The sequence below is a fragment of the Rattus rattus genome, chromosome 14, assembly GCF_011064425.1.
Source record: "Rattus rattus isolate New Zealand chromosome 14, Rrattus_CSIRO_v1, whole genome shotgun sequence".
Classification (NCBI taxonomy): domain Eukaryota; kingdom Metazoa; phylum Chordata; class Mammalia; order Rodentia; family Muridae; genus Rattus; species Rattus rattus.
Window position 1 is genome coordinate 25,181,808 of NC_046167.1, and position 22,037 is coordinate 25,203,844.

At 41.6% G+C, this 22,037-nt stretch overlaps 1 protein-coding gene across 1 annotated transcript in view; it reads right to left on the bottom strand.

Moving 5' to 3' along the window:
• The window catches only part of Ryr2 (ryanodine receptor 2), a 393,422-nt gene that overhangs the window by 220,721 nt on the left and 150,664 nt on the right, over positions 1 to 22,037 (bottom strand). Inside the window, exons 19-24 of the mRNA XM_032885202.1 lie at positions 20,805 to 20,938; positions 19,285 to 19,526; positions 14,084 to 14,276; positions 12,194 to 12,410; positions 10,772 to 10,876; positions 5,559 to 5,662 (exon numbers count right to left, since the gene is read on the bottom strand). Coding sequence (XP_032741093.1) covers positions 5,559 to 5,662; positions 10,772 to 10,876; positions 12,194 to 12,410; positions 14,084 to 14,276; positions 19,285 to 19,526; positions 20,805 to 20,938 — 995 coding nt within the window. The remainder of the gene's footprint in view (positions 1 to 5,558; positions 5,663 to 10,771; positions 10,877 to 12,193; positions 12,411 to 14,083; positions 14,277 to 19,284; positions 19,527 to 20,804; positions 20,939 to 22,037) is intronic.

Consider the following 22,037-nt stretch of genomic DNA (forward strand, 5'->3'; position numbering starts at 1 on the left):
TGATATTCCCACAGTCTACTATAACCTTCCTGGCATTGTTCTATCCCATAAAGCTGATAATGCCCAAAGTGATTTGTCTTAATGCATGTATGTGTACTGTGTGCATGTCTAGTGGCTATAGGGGTCAGAGAAGATATCAGAGTCCCTGGAAGTGGAGATATGGATGGTTGTAATTTACCATGGGGATGCCCAGAACGGAACCTGGATCCTCTGCAAAAGCAGTTATCTCTCTTAACTGCTGAACTATCTCTCCAGACCTATTTATTGTTTTTTAAATATTTTGTTTGTTTGTTTAGAGGGACACACGTGAGTAGAGGTCAGAAAAAACTTGGAGAAGTCCATTTTTTCCTTCCGCTGTGTAGGTCCTGGGATCAAATTGCATTTGCCAAGCTTGGTGGTAAGTGCTTTAACTGCTGAAACATTTCATTACTGAAATAGGCTACTTGTTATTGTTGGAACCATCAAAATATTTTAACGTATTTCCTCTTAATAGTCTTTCAAGGCAATTTTCAATCTTTGCCTCAAACAATGCTAAAATGAATACACTTAATACATACTAAAACCCAGGACCACCTGATCCATCTGTCTAGACATGCGCATACATCATGCCTGTCCATATATTTTATCTAGTCATCTAGATAGAATTGCATGGATGGGTGGGTGACTAGAGAAACATTATTAATAAAATAAAGAGTTTAACAATTAAAACAAGGCTAACCAGCAACAGAAGAGCAGAAATTTGTCAAATGGAGTGGACCCAAGTTGTATTTACACAATAACAGTATCCTGAGGCAGAAAGTGTGTTAACCATTGTCCCCTGCTCAACCCTCCATTCAGTAAGTATTTGTTAAATGCCTGAGTGCTGAGTCCAGTGCAGTGGACAGCAGAAACCTATGATCCAGGTCTTGGGATCAATGAAATGTGAAAAGAGCTAGGAAACCTTCAACTGGGAATGCCAAAACCAGCTCAGACAATAATATTTGGATTTATTTTAAATTTAGGTGATCAGCCTGTGAGTACATGTTCACTAAGAAATCGGATTATACCATAATTCCTAAGCCAGTGCACGTGTGGATGTATGTCCTATATGAACTTTAACAGCTCTTATGTTTCTATCGAGGAACTGCAACGTTAATTACACTTTGCAGAGATAGGGGCTTTGAGTCTATGCTGACAAAGTCACATTCGATGATAAGATTACAAAGGCCCCTAACCCATGGAAAACTCAGTTGGTATATGCCATCTTCTTATGGGCTTTATTCTTCATAACTATTTTGTTTTAACTATGTGTCTATGTGTGGGTTTTCCACAAAGCACAGTACCTAGAACTGGATTTACAGGAGGTTTTGGATCTTCTACGGGAGATGTATGTATCAGTAATTACTGTGCCAACTCTCTAGCCCTTTCCTATGGGCTCTAAAGAAAGCCAATGGCTTCTGCAAACTGTGGTGTGACCTTCTCAGTAGAGACTCATGCAGCCTTTTAATCCTCTTCCCAGCAAGCCCTTCCTAGAGAAAGTGTGGCTTTATCTCACACAGAGAGTAGACTATCACAGGGCCGGGCTTGAACAAAGAGACACAGGGCAGTGGGGATCCACCGGGTTTAGCGCTGTGGATAAGGCATGCTCCAAGGTACAGAACTCCTGCAGCTCCCAGAGTGCGAGAGCTAAAAGGTGCTTACAAAGAATGTCAGTAAAACCAGATAAAGTTTAAATTGTGGAAAATTACAATTTTTTACAATAACTTTGAGAGCTATCATAATAAGGATAACTAGTACCTCAAAAATAAGGCTCTGTTGGTATAAAGGGTTAGATAAGGACGAAAATACTCCAGGCAGACAACACAGCCAAAGTCTGGGGATATATGTGGTGGGGAGAACAGACCTGAACAGACAAGATGGACATTTGTAGGTTACAGGTAAAAAGAAATCCTGGACAGGCTTGGCATCTACTCTAAGCTCAGTAAATGTCTCTTGCATATTGACTTGTTAGTTTAATTTGTTCACTCCAGTGAGTCACATTATGCAGATATTTTGTCAAACACTATTCCAGATCATTCCAGGAAGGTGTTTTTGGGTTGAGAACAACATTTAAATAGACTGACTTTGGACCAGGTGAAAGCACAAGACACACACACACACACACACGCACACACACACACACACACACACACACACACACACACACACACACACACACACACACAGATTCCAGGCAAGAACTGTGTTTCGGGAAGAATGCAATGGACTCTGAACATTGCTGTTTGATTCTGTGGGGTAGCCCATTCCAAGTACATACACACCTAACCCAGTGTATGTCTCTGTCCATGTCTCTTTCTCTCTGTGTCTGAATATTTCTCCATGTCTCCATGTCTCTGTATATGAATATTTCTATGCCTCTTCATGTCTACCCCTGAGGGTTTGTTTGTGTGTGTGTGTGTGTGTGTGTGTGTGTGTGTGTGTGTCTATCAGTCTCTCTGTATATAGATAAATCTGTTTGTGTCTCTGTCCACCTTCTTCTGTGTGTATATGTATGTGTCTCATGTGTACGTGTTTGTGTGTGTATGTGGTGTGTCTGCCTGGTCTATCTATCTGTCTCTCTCTCTCTCTTTCTCTCTGTGTCTCTACATAAGCATGTCTACTGTTTTCTTCCTGCCTGCTTCACTCCTCTTCTTATAATGATATATTATGTGTGTCTCTTGAAGCAGTTTCTCTCCTACCATCTTCTCTTGGCTCCCCTGCTCTCTCTCCCCTCCTCTCTTCTTCTGCCTCTCTCTCTCTCTCTCTCTCTCTCTCTCTCTCTCTCTCTCTCTCTCTCTCTCCTTCCCTTCCTCCCTCCCTCCCTCCCTCCTCTCTCTCCCTCCCTACCCCTCCCACTCTGAGTGTGTGATATAGATGCATGTATTCTAAGAACATGGAGATCAAGCTTTTTTCTTTACTCTGACTTTTGAAGAAATCATATACAGGAACCCAAGTGAGCTGTGAGATGCAGTAAGGGATATGATCAGAATAAACTCATGAGCAGACTCATTAGCATTCCCTTCAGGGAAAAACACTACACACAGGCGTCTACTGATTCATCAAGCCAGCCACTAGGAGCTGTTGGAAAGGAGATTAGATTATACACAGCAGTCAGAGGGTTAGCACACTCCGTGCAAATTTGTACATTTCTACACTCAGCTGGCCTAGTGATCAATTGTTAAAGTGAGAAGGGATGCACTGAAAATTTAACTAAATTATACTGTAAAATACGAAACAACAAGCCACCATGAATTATGGAACAAAATGTATGAATGCTATGTCACGACTACAAACCAAGGCCAGAGCTGCAGAGTGCCAGAGATGCTCAAGGTGACACAGAATACATTCCTTAGCTCAATTAGCCTGGTCATAGTCTGCCTTCAATAGGTTCTTCATTGACCCGTGGTGCACACACTCCTTCCAGGAAGTGACCACACAGTCTAAGATCACTCCTAAGGTGTGTCTATTTCCATGACATCTAACCTCATTGACTATATGTGGCATGCCCTGAGCACTAGCCCAGCATAGGAAATGTCATTAGGGTTTTATACTCTGAGTATGTGGTAAGCAACTTCGGTGTGAATTACTCCTTGTTCTTAGCAAACAGGAAACAAAAAGACAAATACAGCAGCAGCACGTTAATATAAGGGAACAATTTGACTGAAACTAGTCCTATAAAACACTAGAATGATATGAAGATGGGAGAGGATATTGAGGTTGGAGACATAGCGCAATTAAGAACACTTGCTATTCTCCTGGAGGATGCAAATTCAGTTCCCAAGACCTAATTCGGCGTCTCACCACTACCTGTAGTGTACCTCCAGCTCCAAGGGTTCTGACACCTCTTCTAGCTTCTACACAAGCACACATTCACATGCAGATACACACATGTACACACTACAAATAATAATAAAAGTTACACAATTTTTCAAAAATATTAGAATTTTAAAATAAAATCTGAAAGCATTTCCACTTATTCCACCCCAGCCAAACTATTTATTCCTAGGAAGATGGCAAATCCAAAATCTCTACTGGCCAAGTAACAAAAAATAAAAAAATAAAGATTCTGTGGGGGCGGTGAGATGGCTCTGAGTCGAGTGCTTGCTTTGCAAGCATGAAGACTTCCCTGGGATACTCAGAACCCACGTTTTTAAAGGCCTGTGTGGCAGTGAATGTCTGTAAAGACAGCACCAAGGAGACAGAGAGAGGAGAAGATGCCTGGGGCCTGCTGGCCAGCCAGTCTAGCTGATTTGGTGAGCTCTGGGTTCAGTGAGAGATGGGCTCAGAAAATAAGGGGAAAGTACTTAAGAAAGGCGTGGGTGCATGAGTGTGTTAGTGCGTGTGTGAGTGCATGAGTGTGCATGTGCATGTGCGTGTGTGTGTGTGTGTGTGTGTGTATGCAGAGATATATACACATATACTGTACACACATATACTGTACAGCTCCCTTTACGAAAGCCCATCATCAAAAATGAAAGTCTGGTTAACTCCTATAAGTAATTCTCCTAAATATATTAAATCGGTGCTCTTTGAAATAACTGTGGTAAAGGGCTAATTTTCTCTTCATTCTATTTTATCAGTCTGATGCTATGGTAAATAAATATAATAAAAACTGTTATATAAAATTAAAGCATTTAAATCAAGATGTATGTACCTCTATTTTTAAGTTGTTACATTTATGAAGGTTTCTCCTTTAAATTGTAATGAGTATTTTCAACCATTTAATTTTCATATCTAAAACCAGCGTAGCCCTGTAAAGGTTTGTGACTAGCCCAGTCTCTGGTTCACACTCCAAGCAGTGTAGTTAGATTCTAGAACTCTTGTATCCTTTAATTCCCTCAAGCAATCATAGGCTTCCCTTTGGGAAATACTGATGTACAACAAGAATACATAAAAATAAGAGGGGCCACCGCATCTCACAGAGCCTTCAGTAGAAGCCATGGAGCCAGGGTGGGACCAGATCTGACCCAGGTGAAGGCCCACAGGACTGTGTGAACTTTCACAGTTCCTAACTGCCAAAGCTGAGGACCCAAGGAAGAATGCCAAGTGGTTCAGGAGTTAAGTCCACAGGCACAGGGCAATCTCTAGCCTTCAGCTCATTGTACAGACCCAGGGAGGATGTCAGAGCTGACCAGAACAGTTCCTAACCCTCTGATACAGACTAGGAACAGTGCTTCTGTCTACCCATAATCATTCTACATAGGAAGAGAACACTCTACCCTACGAAGACTTGCCCTCTTAGGAACATTATAAATACCCACAGATAGAAGAAGTTTGAATTTGAAAAAAGATGATGGATAGATAGATCAAATAATAAAAGAATAAATACGTAAATAAGAAAGATTCAATCACCAAACAACTATAGAGCCATGTATGAACAAAGAAATAAAACCAACTCAAAGTCAAATTCCCAACGAATATTGATCCAATCCACCTGCACTTTATGGAACTTTCTACAGTAGAAATAGCTTCCTGGCAGAATCAAAGTGATAATGTCAATACTTGGCAACCTGAACTTGATAAAATATAGAGGCACTCACTTGAGGGTTTCCAGAGACATCTGCAAATTGTAGTTGCGTTCCTGTTCCGGAAGCTTGCAGAACTCCACCAGACATGGGTGCTGTCTCTTGTTGTCATCTCTAACCTGAAACAAGAAGGGGAATCAGCATAGAGGAGCCTCCAGGGTGAAACATAGCTGTGTGGGGATAAATGAGGAGGTAGAACTCCCTGACAGCTGGCCCTGAGAAGCTTCTAGAATCTTCAAATGTCTATTGAAAGGCTGGCATGATCTACACTCCCTACTCTCCTCCCATTGGCGTAGCTTAGTTCTCAGCTCCACACACTTCTGCCATGCTGGCTCCATGAACCCATGAGCATGCCCACTAGGTTCCTTCCAGAATCTGCTCAAATTTTTCCATGAAGTTTACCCCATCTGCCTTCTTAATGTAGTGATCTGCCCACTGACCCTACTGACAATTTTTTTTAATTGTGCGTATTGCATGGAAATTAATTAGATCATTTGAGAGAGAGGAGTTTGCTTAGTAGCCCAGAGCAGCCTTGAAATCACTAGGTAGCCCAGACAAGTCTCAATCTCAGATCTCCTGCCTTAGGCTCCTGTATGCTAGGATTGCAGGTCTGCAACACTATACCTAAGAGAGTAGATCTTTCTTTGATTTATTGCTCCTTTCACTAGAAATCAAAAGCAGGCATTCTAGCTAGCCCTTGGATCATATCCATGCCCCTGACACATGGCATTAACTTAGAAATTAACTCCATGAGACGATATGGCAATGACTTTAGATTTACTTAGCAGCGCCTTTTCCATCTAGAATCAATCTGCTCAGGGACATGAATAAGCAACATGACTGACACACATAAACTCTGAGCTGATTTTGGTTGCTCGTCTCAGCCTTCACAGTAACCTTCTGAGATCACGAATGAACCTTAGCAGATTGATTAGCACAGTAAAGACTTTCTTCATAGAAATCTTTGCCAGTGTCCCTTGATGTCTACTGGGATCTGGGTGTAGGATCTTATCAAGCTTGCTAGAACCCTGATCCAAAATTACCCATTGATGCTCAAAATCCCTTCTCCAAGATAGCAATGTCTGTATACATAGACCATGGGATGTATGCCCTCCCCATGCATGTTTTAAGTCACCTCAGAATGGCTTCCCACACCGGAAGAACTCAAACTTATCACCAATGTGAATTGTTTTTCCAGTTTTTTTTTTTTTTAACCTACACATGACTGAATCCAAGAATGTAAAATCCCGTGGTAAAAGCCAAGTGCATTAGTGGTCACACTACATTCAAGATTGCAGGAAGGAATTAATGAAGATGTCTTCTATTCTTGGCTTAGTAATTAAATTTTTGTAATCTTTGTAAAGACCTAAATTACACAGGCATCCCTGCCCCAGTGGCACCTTGATGACAGCCATAAGCTGTGAGGGAACAAATTACTCCATGGGAATAATTATCGGGTTCTATATATGCCACTGGAAAAGTGTGCAAACATGAGGTTTTTCTTTTCTCTTTTTTCTTTCTGCAGAGCCAAATTAGAAATCATGACTTTATCCCTTTCTTTCTTTGGATCATTAGAAATGAATAGGATTTGCAAATGAAGCAGAGTTACAAAACTGAACTGAAGACTCTATTCTTGAGTCCTAAATTCTAAACATGAAAGCAAAAGTGAATTAGCCCTGACACAATCCCCTGTTCTCTGTAGTCTCCTACTTCTCTACCCTAGGCCAGAGAAGAGATAGCACTGCCACGCTTTCCAGGTGAAGAGAATGAGTCTTCCCTTGCCTATCCCTCCCCTCTCTTACCATAGCCTACTCTTTCTTGACTTTGCAATGTCTCACCACCCACTTCTAGGCACCAGGGTATCAGAAACCCATCTCCCCTCCAATACCTGTTTTACCCTCTCTGCCCCTGCCACATTAACCTCAAGCTTTCATACCATCAGAGTTCTTTGAGGTTTTGTCCTCAGTGTGGGGACAAAAGCATGTCACCTCTCACCACTTTAGCCCTCTATAAAATAAAATCACACTGTAAGCAAAGCTCTTTGTCACGTGCCTTCTATTCTCATGGCCAGAATCACCTCTCTTCCTCTGTACCATGGCCCCTTGAGTCAACCTGTGATTATACTGTGCCACTGGCAGGTCACTGGAAATGTCCCATTTCTTCTTCCACCTCCTTTGGCATATGCAGAGTCTTTGCCTAGATCATAGTCCTGGTCTCTGCTTGCCAAATTATCTCCTGTGCCTAATATTTGAGTTCACCTAGAAGCCTTCTTTGATTTCTAAAAGGAGGATCTACATTATTTCTTTTTCACTCTGAGGTTGTATGTCTGTCACTCAACTAAACACAAAGTCCCCAAAAGCCAAACAGAGTCAAACCTACTGGTTCAGGTGTATCATCTCAGCTACCAAGAAGCTAAAGCAGGGAGATTTCAAGTTCAAGATCAGCCTAGGCTACAGAGTGAATTCAAGGCCAGCTAGGTCAACTTGGTGAGACTCAGGCTCAATGGTAAAAGTGAAAAGAGGACTGGAGGATGCACCTTAGCAGGAGAGCATGCTGTTCCCTTAGTACCTGGAAACTCGGAGGGCTTGGCATGTAGCAGGAAGAGCATATGTGATGTTAAATGGAACTAGATTTAGCCAACGTGTTATGAGAATTATTTCATTCTGTTGTTAAACAAAACACATAACTAGAGTTTCTGGAAACCATTTGTCTGAGGTGGTCATCTTGAAAAACCATCTCATCTAAGCACAGGCCCAGTAAATGGCTGTCAGTATGTGGGAATTCATTATGTCTTTTGCACAAACTCTTTCTTAATCCTCCAAGCCTGTAACATCCTTGTTTTCACATTGAAACTTTTGGCTAATTTTGCCCATGGCTCCTCTGGCAGCTGACACATTGATAGCCTTTCTCCCTGGTGATTTCAGCCAGTGGTCCAATCCTATATTTAGCATTTATCTACTTCCTTGGTTTTTAATGAAGCCAAACAAGGTGGGTAACTCACATCTGTAAGCCTAGCAAGTGGGAGTTTAAGGCAGGAAGATGGACATAGGGTTCAGTGCCAGTTCAGGTCACACAGTGAATCCCTACCATCTCACAAAAACTAAAGCAAGCAAAGAACGAAAAAGCCAAAGAATGAATCTGTCTTTGCCAGTTTGAGCAATGTCTGAACATTATTTTGTGGGGGATGGATCTTGATTTGGAACTGAGTTTCAGAAATTATACAGTAAAAAAAAAAAACTAAGAGTGTCAGGCCCTAGTAGCTGAGCTAGTGTGGCACACTGCAGATCTCTCCAAGAGTTTCCCCAAATACACAGCCTAGAGCTGCTGTTCTTGGTGGCCCCCTGCCCATCAGAGGTATAAAGTAAGTCTATTGCTGAAGACAACATGCCCTTCAGAAACACGGCCCAGAGACCCATGAGGTGGACTCGACATGTATGCTTCCTCCCTAAGGACTAGCGTTCATGGTACCAGAAGGCACCATGTAAATTTCCAAAGTAGGAAGGCCACTAAAACTGTACTCACTCATGAGATCTATGGAACAAATCAACAACTAGCATGGTATGCTAATCAATCCTACAGGGCAGTAGTGGTGCAAATAGTCTGGTAGTAACCAACAGCTCTGTAATTAAGACTCAAGAACTAGCCAATAAGATCAAAATCATGCCTGGTACTAGACACCTAGCTAACTAGTCAGTGCTAGTAAAGTCATGGGTATTTAAGAAGAACCTACAACTACTGCTTTACTAAGCCAGCGCAATCTTTAACAACTTACCTAAACATCTGTTCTAATACCCACAGATAAGTGTAGTCTTTACCCTTTATCCAGAATACTTTCCTTTGCAATAGTTTCCTTCACAGAAAACTATAGCCAAACAAAATGCAGAGTTGTAGAGACCAGCCCCAATGGATACATCTACAAAACACACGCATCTAAGGTGCAGGGAACATTGTAGAATAAGGGGCACAAAGATTTTAAGAGACAGAAGACCAGGGAGTTTGATGTGAGTTTGTGGAACTATAGGCAACTAAGGGATGCTGAGTTCACAACAAAATGTCTTACCTAATACCAAATGGTCAACCTTGAAAATATACACTCTAGTTACATTATACAGGCTACACAGGTTATACTTAGGAACAAATTCATCTACACACACTTGTTTTCCATATATAAATATATAACATATATAACAATATATAAAAATATATAACCATAATTAATGGGGAAAGAGCTACATATTTGAAAGAGAACAAGGAGAAGTATATGGGAGGAAAGAGCAAGGAAAAATGATGTAATTGTACTCTCAAAAAAGTGAAAAAAGTAAAGAAAGAAAAACTAGGTAAAGTAGAAGGCAGAAAGTGTAATCTCCAGTTGATGAGCTGTTCTCATAACTATGTAACTTCTGCCAAGATGACCATAGAAAATTTCTGCATGACTCCCATTAAGGAGACTAGAATAATGACCAGAGTCCAGTGCTCTGTAGCAACAGCCCAAGTTGATAGTCTTTATACGAGAGACTAAGTATTTGTCAAAGGACAAAATACTACACATACATGAACAGTTAGCATGACTACCAACCATAATCACATACGCCATTCACAGCTCAACATGACACACTGAATCATGGAAAAGCATGCCAGCCTTTGGGAGACTTAGCACGGTACTACTCTAAAAGCACAAGATCCTGGCAAAAATACATTTATCACAAACTGAGATGTCATAGAGTTATATGCTATTCCAAGCAAAGTTTTACTGACAAATTATAAAGTAAAATCATTTAGTATTTAGAAACATATAAACTATTATTGGCCACATCGCTCTCAAATCATAGAACCAACTGTGAACATCTACCCACAGGTCTGGGCTGCTACATGTTCTGGGCTAAAAGAATATCAGAGAACAAAAAGAAAATGACGTATCTATTTTCATTCCAATTTCGACTTTTGTTTCTGCTGTGTTCTAGCTTGGAAATGAATGCTCATTATCTATATTTAGCTTGATTTTTTAAAGTAAAACTTTCAATCCATACCCTAGTAACTTTCGAGTCAGGAAGTCTGCCATTACTGTATTCCCTTTGGCTTTTAAAAAGACAGACACGGAGCTAAGATACCTCAAAAACAAAAATCAATTCTATTGATTCATGTCGCACTACAGCAGGTTCAACAAGAAAATGTTATCTTTCCAAGTGATTTATGAACAGCATCTGAGAATAAATTTCAAAATCATATACCGGACCATACTGCCAGCCAAGCTCAATTTTATTCATAACCCAGAGCTCGTGGATATTTTCTGCCAGTCTTTCTCTTATCCTTTCCAGGTGAGGAGGCAACACAATCTGGAAAAAAGGAGGAAAAAACGCTCATAAGAAACAAATGCTGGAAGGTACTGTGCCAACTACCCTTGCTCAGCACCAAAAGAAATGCCTCACAGAGCATTAAGATACCACAAAATCACTGGGCACTTATCCAGCTATTTCATGGTTTGTGTGTGTGTGCGCATGTGTGCATGCGTGCATACATTTAGGATTGCAAATAAATGAACAGACACAGAGAACAGGGTAAAGTACAATAAGGCAGAAAAGACCAATTATTGGATGGTGATTGATTGACTGATTTCGTGATTTACCGGAAGCACTACTCTCACTGCCTATTTGCCAAACATGACTTCACTTGCTGCCTAGAACAGAATGACCTGGAGAAAGAGCTAAAATGGTGGGTCGTTGCCATTAACAACCCGCTGACTGCCACACGGGCTTCTGTAAAATCTTGCACCTTGCAATTTTACAGTATAAAATGAAAATAGGAACTGGACCCAGCCTTGAAGCCTTTCAGGAGCTGTCCTGGCTTCAGCCTAGTGGCGACATCTCCTTTCTTCCACTCTCCTTGGTGTCAGTCAGGGTGCTTCTTCCAGAAAAATTCCCGAGAGCACAGTGGTTGAGACAACTGAGAGATGAGAGTGGATATGGACCAATACCAAAGTGTGCATCAGTCAGAAAAAGAAACCACTCCAGTACTCTAACGCAACCCGGCCAATGTCCACAGGCCTGAGTGTAGGGCAAGTTGGAAGGCTGCAGATAATCCCCTGGCTCCGGAATCCTGAACATCTGACAACCATGACAGGTTTCCACTAACTCTGCTGTGCCCCTTTCAGTGTGTCCCCAATATATGCTCAAGGAGCAGAGCAGGCCATCCCTTACACTTTCCCATTAGAGCTCGATAAACACCAAGGTGCACATGAGTGCATTCAGGCATGCATGTAGAGGTCACAGAACAATTTGAAGTAATCAGTTCTCTCCTTCTTCTATGTGGGTACCAGGGACTGAAGTCAGGTCATCCTTGGTGGCAAGTGCCTTTTACTGGGGAACTGTCTCTCCAGCCCCAACGCTAATTGCTGTAATAAAACTTTCAAGACTACCCAGAACAGAGACTTAAGAAAAATAATGTAACACTATGATACATTACAGCATAGTAGGTTGAGACACTACTCTACAGAATGCCAAAACACAAAGCAGAAACCATACGAATGGAGGACAAAGAGGGGCGCTTTATTTATGAGACCCATCAGTTGCATGGCTAAAGATGCGCTACTGGGGGCTGCAGCACAAGCTTGCAAGCACCTGCAATTGGGCAGCCACCAGTGTCCCTTTCTGTACCTGGCTGGTGTCCACAGGAACAGGTGTGAAGGCAGCTTGGGTCAGGGACACTGTAGGCCCCAGCAGGTCTCGTGTGTATGTCCTCTCTTGCTTATATTCTCGGCTGTGTTCCACCTTCAATTTCTCTTTGGGCAAAACAGCTTCATAGCAAGCTGCATAGCCCGGTGGAGGGAGAAATTTGAATTCTCCGTGTCTCCCCCCAAGCAAAAAGCGAACCCTGCAAAGGAAGCAAATTTGCATCAATTATATCTTTGATATACATATGTATGCTTTCTAGTTGAAAATATTGGTAACATTTGTTAGTACAGAACTAACATCACAAGCCACATACTACCCAGATATGGCTTAAAGGAAAATTGCCCCTTGTAGCCTCATGCATCTGAACACATGGTTCCTAGCAGGTGACACTGTTTGGGGGAGGTTTTGGAACCCTTAGGAGGTGCAACCTTGGTGGAGGAATAAATGCATTGCTGGAGATGGGCTCTGGGGTTTACAGCCTCACCCCCATTTCCTGCTCTGGTTCTGTTTCCTGTATAGGATAGAAATGTGACCATTCACTTTCTAGGCCATGCGTTGCCTGCCATTATGAACTCTAACCTTTGGGACTGTAAGTCAAAACAAACAGATCAACAACAGCAAAGTAACTAATACAATATCATAATAGTCTTATCACCTTGGAATTGAAGAGCCTCTCCCTATAAGAGGTTAAACACAAGAGCATCATTATGACCAAAGCAGAAAACATAGCTCAAGTGTATTCATGGGGCATTGATGACCCAGTACTTGATGACCTAGAGAGAACAGTTTCATGATGGAAGATGCATTACTATATTTCCATGAATAAGGGACATGTTTTCAGCCACTCCATGCCCCAAGGCCACCAAGGGCTAATCAGACAGAGTGAGGATGACACCTAACTATCTGTGTGCTTAAAAATGATAGGATCTGGATGATTGTTAGGAAAAAACAGGCACTGTGTTGAATCTGATTTCCTAGAGAAACTCCCCAAAGAAGCTCTAAGTTTCACCTCTGTTTGCTGAAGAAAGCAGGTGACCATAGTTATAATACTTTGCTAATTTCAACAACAGCAGAGTACTCACTAAGATTTTGTGCCCGTTATGTTCAATTAAAAACAATGTGAGCTTTATTGAAGGAGCTTTGAAACAGCCACGTGACAGTAGTGATCTAGGTATTCAGCTTACAAAAAAAATAATAATAATACTTTTAACTCCTTACGATCAATCTTCTGTTTTTTCATTTCTATTCCCCAAAAGGAAGTAGGATAAAATAATGTAAAACCTTTAAATAATCTGCAAACTTAGAGAAAGAAGCATAATTTGTGTAAGTACGCCAGAAATGGCTGCATCTTCATGGATAGCTAATGCATCTGGATTGCTTTTCTTCTTTATGCTGCTTTATAACTAGAAATATCCCTTGGAAATTATTATAACTTAAGAGCAACCAAAGCAAAAGAAGACAGTTGGTAGGAATAAGAGAGTCTTTCTTATTAGGGAAACACACAAATACAGTAACTAGTAAAAACATGAGCATTTGCCATGTTTCCAAGCCATCATGGAATTCAAGTGTTCTTTTTTTTTTTGTTTTGGTTTGGTTTGGTTTTTTGTAGAATTTCATCTATCCTCCTTTATAAAACTCCATGGTAAATTTGAGAAATGGGCGTGAAGTTTCAGGTCACTAAAAGTAAGAAAGCCCCAAAGTGTTGCACGGGTCAATGAACATGCGGGCAAGAGAAGGGACTCTATGGTGGACATCCATAGGTAAACAAACATCTCAGAACAAAGGACTAAGGTTAGCAAGGAAGAGGAGAGTCCTCTGTGGAAGCCTGAGAAGCAAGAACAGAAACAGACCAAGCAGCAGAGAAGCACTAACTTTATTCCTGCAGAGAAACTGACAACCGGAAAGAACAGGCCATCGATATTGAAGTTCTCAAACATCCCTTGCACAGGTTGTCCATTAATGCGAAACGAGATGCTCGGGGCACTTAGATCTAAGCAGCAACTTATGACGTCATCAGTTCTCAGTAGGTGCTGGTTGGGGGAGCTCACCGTTCGAGCTATACAACCTGTTGGGGGAAATGGTAAGTAAAGTGAGGTTTAACATGAAGAGTCATCCTCAGTCATACAGTAAGAGTGAAGGACCGAAACCAAGGAAGAATGCACTGTAGAGGTTAATGTGTACTGTCAACTGTGCAGGACTCAGAGTCACCAAAGTAACAGGCCTCAGGCATTACCTAGACCTTAAAGGTGGGCAGCATCATCCCCTAGGCTGAAATCTCAAACTACATGAGGAGTACAAAGAGAGCTGACACCAGCAATGATACTCTTTGCTTCCCGGCTGTGCATGCAGTATCACCAGGTACTTCCTGCTTCCTGCTTCCTGCCTTCATGCTTTCCCTGACATGATGGACTGTACCACCTGGAACTGTAAGCCAAATGGATGCTTCCTCACTGAAATTGTTTTTTGATGGGTATTTTATGTGAAGCTCCAAAATAAGCATCATGTGATATCGTGTGCTAAACTCTGGGTCAGGAAGAAAGCAAACTTTTTTCTTTTTTTTTTTTTTAAATAGGAGCTAGAGAACTTGGGTGGAAAATGGGCCTTGTTGTATTTAGAAATTTCTGCATGCATATGAATGCTATTTGATGCAGAAATTATCTCAGGGAAAATAAAATAATATCAGAGGATATCTAGAAAAGCATCTAACTTCCAGTAGCACCCAGCCATCTACCACTTGACTTGTATAGCCCTTGGCAAATGACTTACCTTCTGAACCAACCTGCCTGTCTACCTACCTACCTTCCTTCCTTCCTTCCTTCCTTCCTTCCTTCCTTCCTTCCTTCCTTCCTTCCTTCCTTCTACTTATTGTTGCAGGTTTTTTATGCAGGTTTTTTTGTTTTGTTTTGTTTGTTGTGTTTTGTTTTTCAGGACAGGGTTTTTTCTCTGTAGCCCTGTCTATCCTGGAACTCTCTGTAGATCAGGCTGGTCTTAAACTCAGAGAGCCATCTGCCTGTTCCTCCTGAATTCTGAGATTAAAGGCATGCACCATCATGCCTGACATTGATTCATTACAAGCAGAAAACCAAATGCTACTACCACCTTTTAGAAATAGTATGGTGAAAAAGTAATGATTTAGAAGCAGCAGTGTCAGGTGCAGTGATGGTTGGTATCTCTTCTGACATACCCTTGTAATTTTTAAAATCCAAAATAAAGCCAGGATAGTGAAAGCAGGAACTGTCACTGTTCTTGCAAGCATATTGCTTATCATGAGAGAATTAAAGGCCAATTTGCTTTTGTTTTATAATAAAACTTATTTACACATGGTTTGAGCTGGCTTTTTGGTCCAACAGGATACACTCAGAGGCATGAAGTTATTTGACAAATGTTGTACTTTCTACTGGATAACCAATGGTATCATCCCACTCTTGATGACATCACAAGTCCTCAGCTAATTAGTTCCGAGGGGCATCCACTATACATAGCATACCACAAAAAAAGAAGTTACTGGTCTCCTCATAACACAGGCTGACAGGCACAAATATATCCACAATTAGAGCAAAGATAAAAACAGTCCTCATGACTCATGCTTTGCTTTAAATTTTTCATTTCATTTCTCATTTACTTAATATGTGTCTATTTGTGGATGTTATGGTGATTTGAATAAAAATGACCTCCAGGGGCTAATATATTTTAATGCTTAATTATCAAGGAATGACACTATTTAAAAAGGATTTGGAGATATGGCCTTGTTGGAGAAAATGTGTTATTGGGGGTGAGCTTTGAGGTTTCCAAAGCCCACAGCACACCCAGTATCTGTCTCTTTCTGACTGCAGATCAGAATGAAGTTCTCAAGTACTTCTCTAGCATCATGTCTGCCTTCCATGCCTGCTGCTATGTTCCCTGCTATGATGATAGTGGACTAAACCCCTGAATTATAAGCAAACCCCCAATTAAATGCCTTACTTTATAAGAGTTGCCTTGGCCTTGGTGCCTCTTCACAGTGACAGAAAAGGAACTAAGACAGATGCATGTGCACACATGCACTCAGACACAAGCGTGTGCGATGATGTGTTTCTGGAGGTTAGAGAACAACTTGTGCCAATGTGTTCTCTCCTATTGTGTGTCTGCTGGGGATCAAAGTCAGGTCTTCTGCACCAAATCCACCTCCATCCCTCGTCCTTTTCATAAGCACACATGCACACACACACACACACACACACACACACACACACACACACACACACACACCCTTTTATTTCTTGCATGTGCTCTAAAAACACATTTAATGATCGCCTCTACTTTCTAAAATGTGGACACTGTTTTAATCTTATCAATGTGCAACTCTTCCAGCATCAGAATCATTATTAGGTAAATCTTCTAGATGAATATTGTAAGGGCAGCTTTAAAAACAAGAAGAACCAAAAGCATGACAGCCAAGCAGCTCCTGGGAAAATGTTGATTTCCTTGTTAATGTCAAGACCCACAGTTAATAAGAATGTTTCTATTTTAGACATGATACTAAAATTACACATCTACTACAACCCAATATATTGTTCAGTTTGATGGACACTGCCATGATAAGGCAAATGAAAACTGAAGGGTCATCCATGTCCTTTGCTCTGGAAAGTCTGTAACTAAGGCAGAGGGTCAGTGAAGAACTGAGGCTACGGCTTGAAGGACACACATAGTGTGGAAGGTGCTTGGTCACATCTCTAGGCAGAGAGCCTCTCCCTGCATACTCCGCTGGACTATCCCCACTTTCTGCTTTAGTCCACAGGGAGGAACAGCAGGTAGACCCACAGCCTTGGGTGATGATTCCAAACTGATTTTTCCAGTATACATCACAGCCTCCTCCATAGATGTTTTTAAATTTCAATTCTCTAAAAGTACCCAGAGCTTTCCAGTCTTGTCCTAATCTGGGATGGTTCAATAACAGTGGTGTACACATAAGTGAGTGTCAGAGAATAAATGAAGATGTCACTCAAAACTTGACTTGGAGTCAAATCCCTGCTCCTAGGAATACTTGTCTCCAATTATACAATGTTCAGTTGTAAAATATGTGTTCTCCCCTAGAAACTGCCAGTTTGATGCCTTAAATCCTACAGCAACCATTAAAAGGAAGAAAAGTATGAGAGCAGATCCAGGAAGTTGTCTCAATTGGTATGAATGTGACGTAGAATGCAGGCAAGTTCCACCAACTTTACATGGGTCCTTGTTGACAGAACAAATTAGTAAGTAGAATAAACATAACTCATTACAACCATAACACTAACTCGTTTCTTCACACCTCAAAAGATGGACAAGGGGCTGAGGAAATGGCTCAGTGTTGACAAAGGCTTGTCACACATTCATGAGGACACAAGTTTAGATCCTAAGAACCCATGTAAAAAGCAGACACAGTAGGATGCATGACTGTCAGACCAGCACCCCTATGATGAGACAAGAGAATCTTTGGAGGGCTGTGGGTTATACACAGTAGTAATGAGACCCTGTCTCAAATTGGGTGGAAGGTAAAGACTAACACACACACACACACACACACACACACACACACACACACACACAAGAAAAAAAAGCAAACAAACAAACAAAACCCCTCACACCAAGAAAAGATTTTAAAGTTAAATAACAAGTTCTCCTAACTACAGAGCTTCAGTATAAATTTCTCTAGGCAGTCTGTGACCTGCCATCTTTCCTGGGGCACATCCACACAGCCATTATGCTCTGTCCTTATTTTTCCATTTAGTGCTTTGCCATAAGGGCCTAAAGCACAGGTTTCAGTTGCAACAGCTCGAAGCTCTTCTAATATGTCAAAAGGGAAAGTCTCAAGGTGAATGTAAGACCAAAAGTGGAGAAATGCCCAATAAAGTAGTTTGATGATGTATCATCTGAGGAACACTTCCCCCCAACCACTGCCCAGAAGAAAATACCTTAACATGGTTCATTCATCCAGCAGAGGGCCCATTTCCCATGAAGCCATTATTCTCGGAAGTGAGGGAGATGGAGTGCAGAGCTTTATAGATCTAATATACCATAAAACAGAACTCAGCCCTATGTTTGACTGAGTACTCTCTTCCTGACCTTGGGACCACACAATATTACTATGGGAACGAAAAGGGCATTGTAGCTCTGATCTGATTGGTTCATGCACCTGAAAGGAGGCGATATAAGCTATTCTGCGACCTCTAGCCACAACTCCAAGAGTTAGATGAGCTATCCAAAACACGGCTCTCTCGTGACATTTGAACTAGAAAAAAGAGGGCCAATAACTCTTTATTATGCAGCTGTAACTCTACAGAGGGCTTTGAATTCATTTATCTCATTACTATCAACTCTTGGATTTAGTTCACGTAAATATTTAAGCCCCCTTTCCAGAATTTGTTAGGCCTCTACACTCTAAATGAATATCACTCACAACCAAGAGATAAAGTTCAGCTTCTACAATTTAAGGTAACTTTCTGTGTCTCCTACACACTAAGCGTAATTTATGTCAAGGTCACTCCAGAACTGACTTAAAATGCAACTTCCTGAACTGAACATGCCTGCAACAATCGAGGTGAACTCTAGCATCTGAAAGCAATCATATTATGCAAAATAATACCATATTACTATGCAAGAAATAAGCTTCGACATAAACCTAATTATACCTATTTGTGATCTGGAGAAAGAAATTTTGAATGTCTAGCATCTGCAATAGGTATTCGGTACTGAGAATTGGCAGCCAGCTTCTTGACTGTTCATGCAGTTTTAAGTTTTCCACGTCTGTCAAGCTATGTCATGCATGGACTAATCCCATAGAGCTTCCATGTGACTGGCTTCTGCTTTTATAGTAACTCCCAGGAATCTAAACTAGCTATTGTACTATATGACTTTTGTGATGAACACTGAACCTTTGCACATACTAGTTAAAGTGATTCGGAAACACAGGAGATTCCTGTAGGTCGTTCATGCACTAGAATGCCATTTTGAAACATGCGTTCACAAGCTTTACAGCCCCTCGGACATGGATTACTCATACAAGTGTTTTCTTTTTTTCTGCAGGAAATTGTTTAAGGAAAAGGGACAGTACCTACCTGACCAGAGGTGAAGGCCATCAAACCCATAGGAGAAGAGGTCATCACCAACGCCATTGCCACCCCACTCTTCACCCCCACCTGGGTACGGCGAATACCCTTCAGTGGAAGCCCAGCCCACTCGCAGATGAGTGGCTTCTGCAGTCACAAAGGGTTCCGTGTGGTCCACCATGAGCTCGTAGTACCACTTTTTATACTGGGCTGATCCTTCGCTGACACCCAGGAAAATATTAGGCCTCATGCTTTTAGACAGAAAAGGACAAATAAAACTTCCATTGGTTTCCTTATCCATTATTTCAAATATTATTCCTGATTCTCTATGACATACACCTATGATGCCCCACATTGTCAACGTGACTGCATCTAGAATCACTTAAGAGACCAACTTCTGGACATGTCTTAGATCATGTTTCTAGATTTAGTTCATTGAGGTGGGAAGCACCATCCCATGGGCCTGGGGCATGGGCTAAATAAACATGAGGAAGCAAGCCAAGGGCCAGCATTCATCTTTCTGCTTCCTGAATGCAGTGCAAAGAGCTCGTCCATCTCATAGACCTGTTGCCATGCCTTCTCCCACCTCTACCCGCAAACTGTCAGCCAGAATTAACCCTTCCTTCCCATGTTGCTTTTGTCATGTATGACAACAGGTAATATGACCCCAGCTCCAGGGAACCTGATGCCTTCCTCTGTCTTCCAGGCATGCATGTGGTGTACATACATACCATATATCCAAACTCATAAACTGGAAATGAATAAATCTATTACAAACTGCTACACATCTAGATGCTGGATATCTAGATCTCATACCACCTCTGTTTATAGAAGAATAAAGTAGCCAGAAACCTCAGAACGTCCCTAGTTACTCTACCACACATTCTGTTGATTCTTTTTTTTTTTTTTTTTTTTTTTTTCTGGCTTACTGACTTCCTTCTAGAGAGATAAGGATAGCACAGCATGGCTCTCACTAGCTCAGCTTCTGCAGATAGACCCAAGAGCTACCTCAGCCCCACCCTCAACATCTATAAAAGTTAGACAAGAGCAGTACCAATGAGAGCTCACAAAATACAGACAGCACAAGCCAGAGGCAAATTACAGCACTAAGTAGCCTGTAGGTGACACTCATGACTGTCAGATTCCCTAAAAGGCAGACCTGGTGGAATGTGCCATTTGATCAGCTATGTAGTTTGAAATGTCTGAGGCTTGGGAACTACTGTTTTTTAACACCTGTAGGCACATTCATGAGCTACTGAAGAACAGTTCAGCTACAGCCTACTTTTTCAAAGTCCCAGCGGCAATCCATCATCTACACATGGAAGTGAACAGAAACTCTCTCTCACACCTGTTTCGGGTAAGTCCACATTTGCACGGCTCTTCTATTGTTTTATTAACCCTTGGTAAAAACAATACTTGTTCAGTGGGGTGGGGGGCACCACTCCTTAGAAAAACAAACAGACCTCCTGCCAGCTTCCTAGGGAGAGGCTGTGGTGTGAAGAGAGGACAGTGTCTGGGGACTTGCGTACCTGCTGACATGATTCACAAGCCGGGTCTGCAGTAAGAGGTCTCGTCCCGGCAGGAGATTATCACAGATGAGATGCTGATTAGAACGGACGGCAACTCCATGGCACACGCAGAGCGAACACAGCACATCCAGGACCTGAGGAATGATGGCACTTCCGGCTGACCGTGACTCAAGCAAGCATCACTTTCAACAAGGCAAACCCAACCCTAACCATGACTGATTTTATTTGCCCATCTCTGTCTGTCTTTCTCTCTGCCTCTCTCACTCTGTGTGTGTGTGTGTGTGTGTGTGTGTGTGTGTCTGTGTGTGTGTGTGTGTGTCTGTGTGTGTGTGTGAGAGAGAGAGAGAGAGAGGTGTGGTGTACATACATGTGTGTATGCATGTTCAAGTGTGTGTACATGCAAAAGACAGGTTGATATTGCACATCTCCCTGATTCATTCTCTCTACCTTATATGCTGAGGCAGGGTGTCTCACTTGAACCCGGAGTTTACCAGTTTGACTACTCTAGCTCTCCAGCTTGCCCTGGAGGTGTGTGTATGTGTGTGTGTGTGTGGGGGGGTCCTATCTCTGCCACTCAAGCCCTGTGGTTACAAGAAGCTGCACACTTTCCCAGCATTCCTGCAGATGAGAGGGGTCTGAGTGCTGGTTCTCGCGCATCCATGAGCACTTTATCATGCCTCACACGTAGCCTCAGCTTGGTCATTTTAACATGATAGTGGGTGCCCTGATGACTCCCTAGCTTCCTTTCACACACAAGGCAAGAATTGCTTGTGCTCCCACAGTTGTGAGGACCACACACTAGACAATCTTACTTCATGGAAACTAAGGATAGAAAATACTCATGACGATTTCGACACATCTTGAAATCATGTTACGTTGTCATAGATCTTAATTTACTAATTTATTTTTAACTGATACAGGAAGATGAGAGCCACACTAGTATATAGGCTACCAGGCACTACTTAGAAGCATGCATATGTTGTATGATGTTCAAATCATGATAATCCCAAACATTTATCATTTATTTTATCAGTACTGTCTTGTTTTCTAATTATAAAGTAGAAAATTAGTAAAATTCTCAACATAACTGTTAAATGAGGGAAAAAAAGATTGTATTGCATTTTTCCTTGTTTTAAATCATTAAATCACGTGTTAGGTATTTTTGCCTCTCAGTATTTTATTCCTTTTTGGGCTTGTTGGAGATTTATTCTATTTTTCCTCCCTGGTCTATAT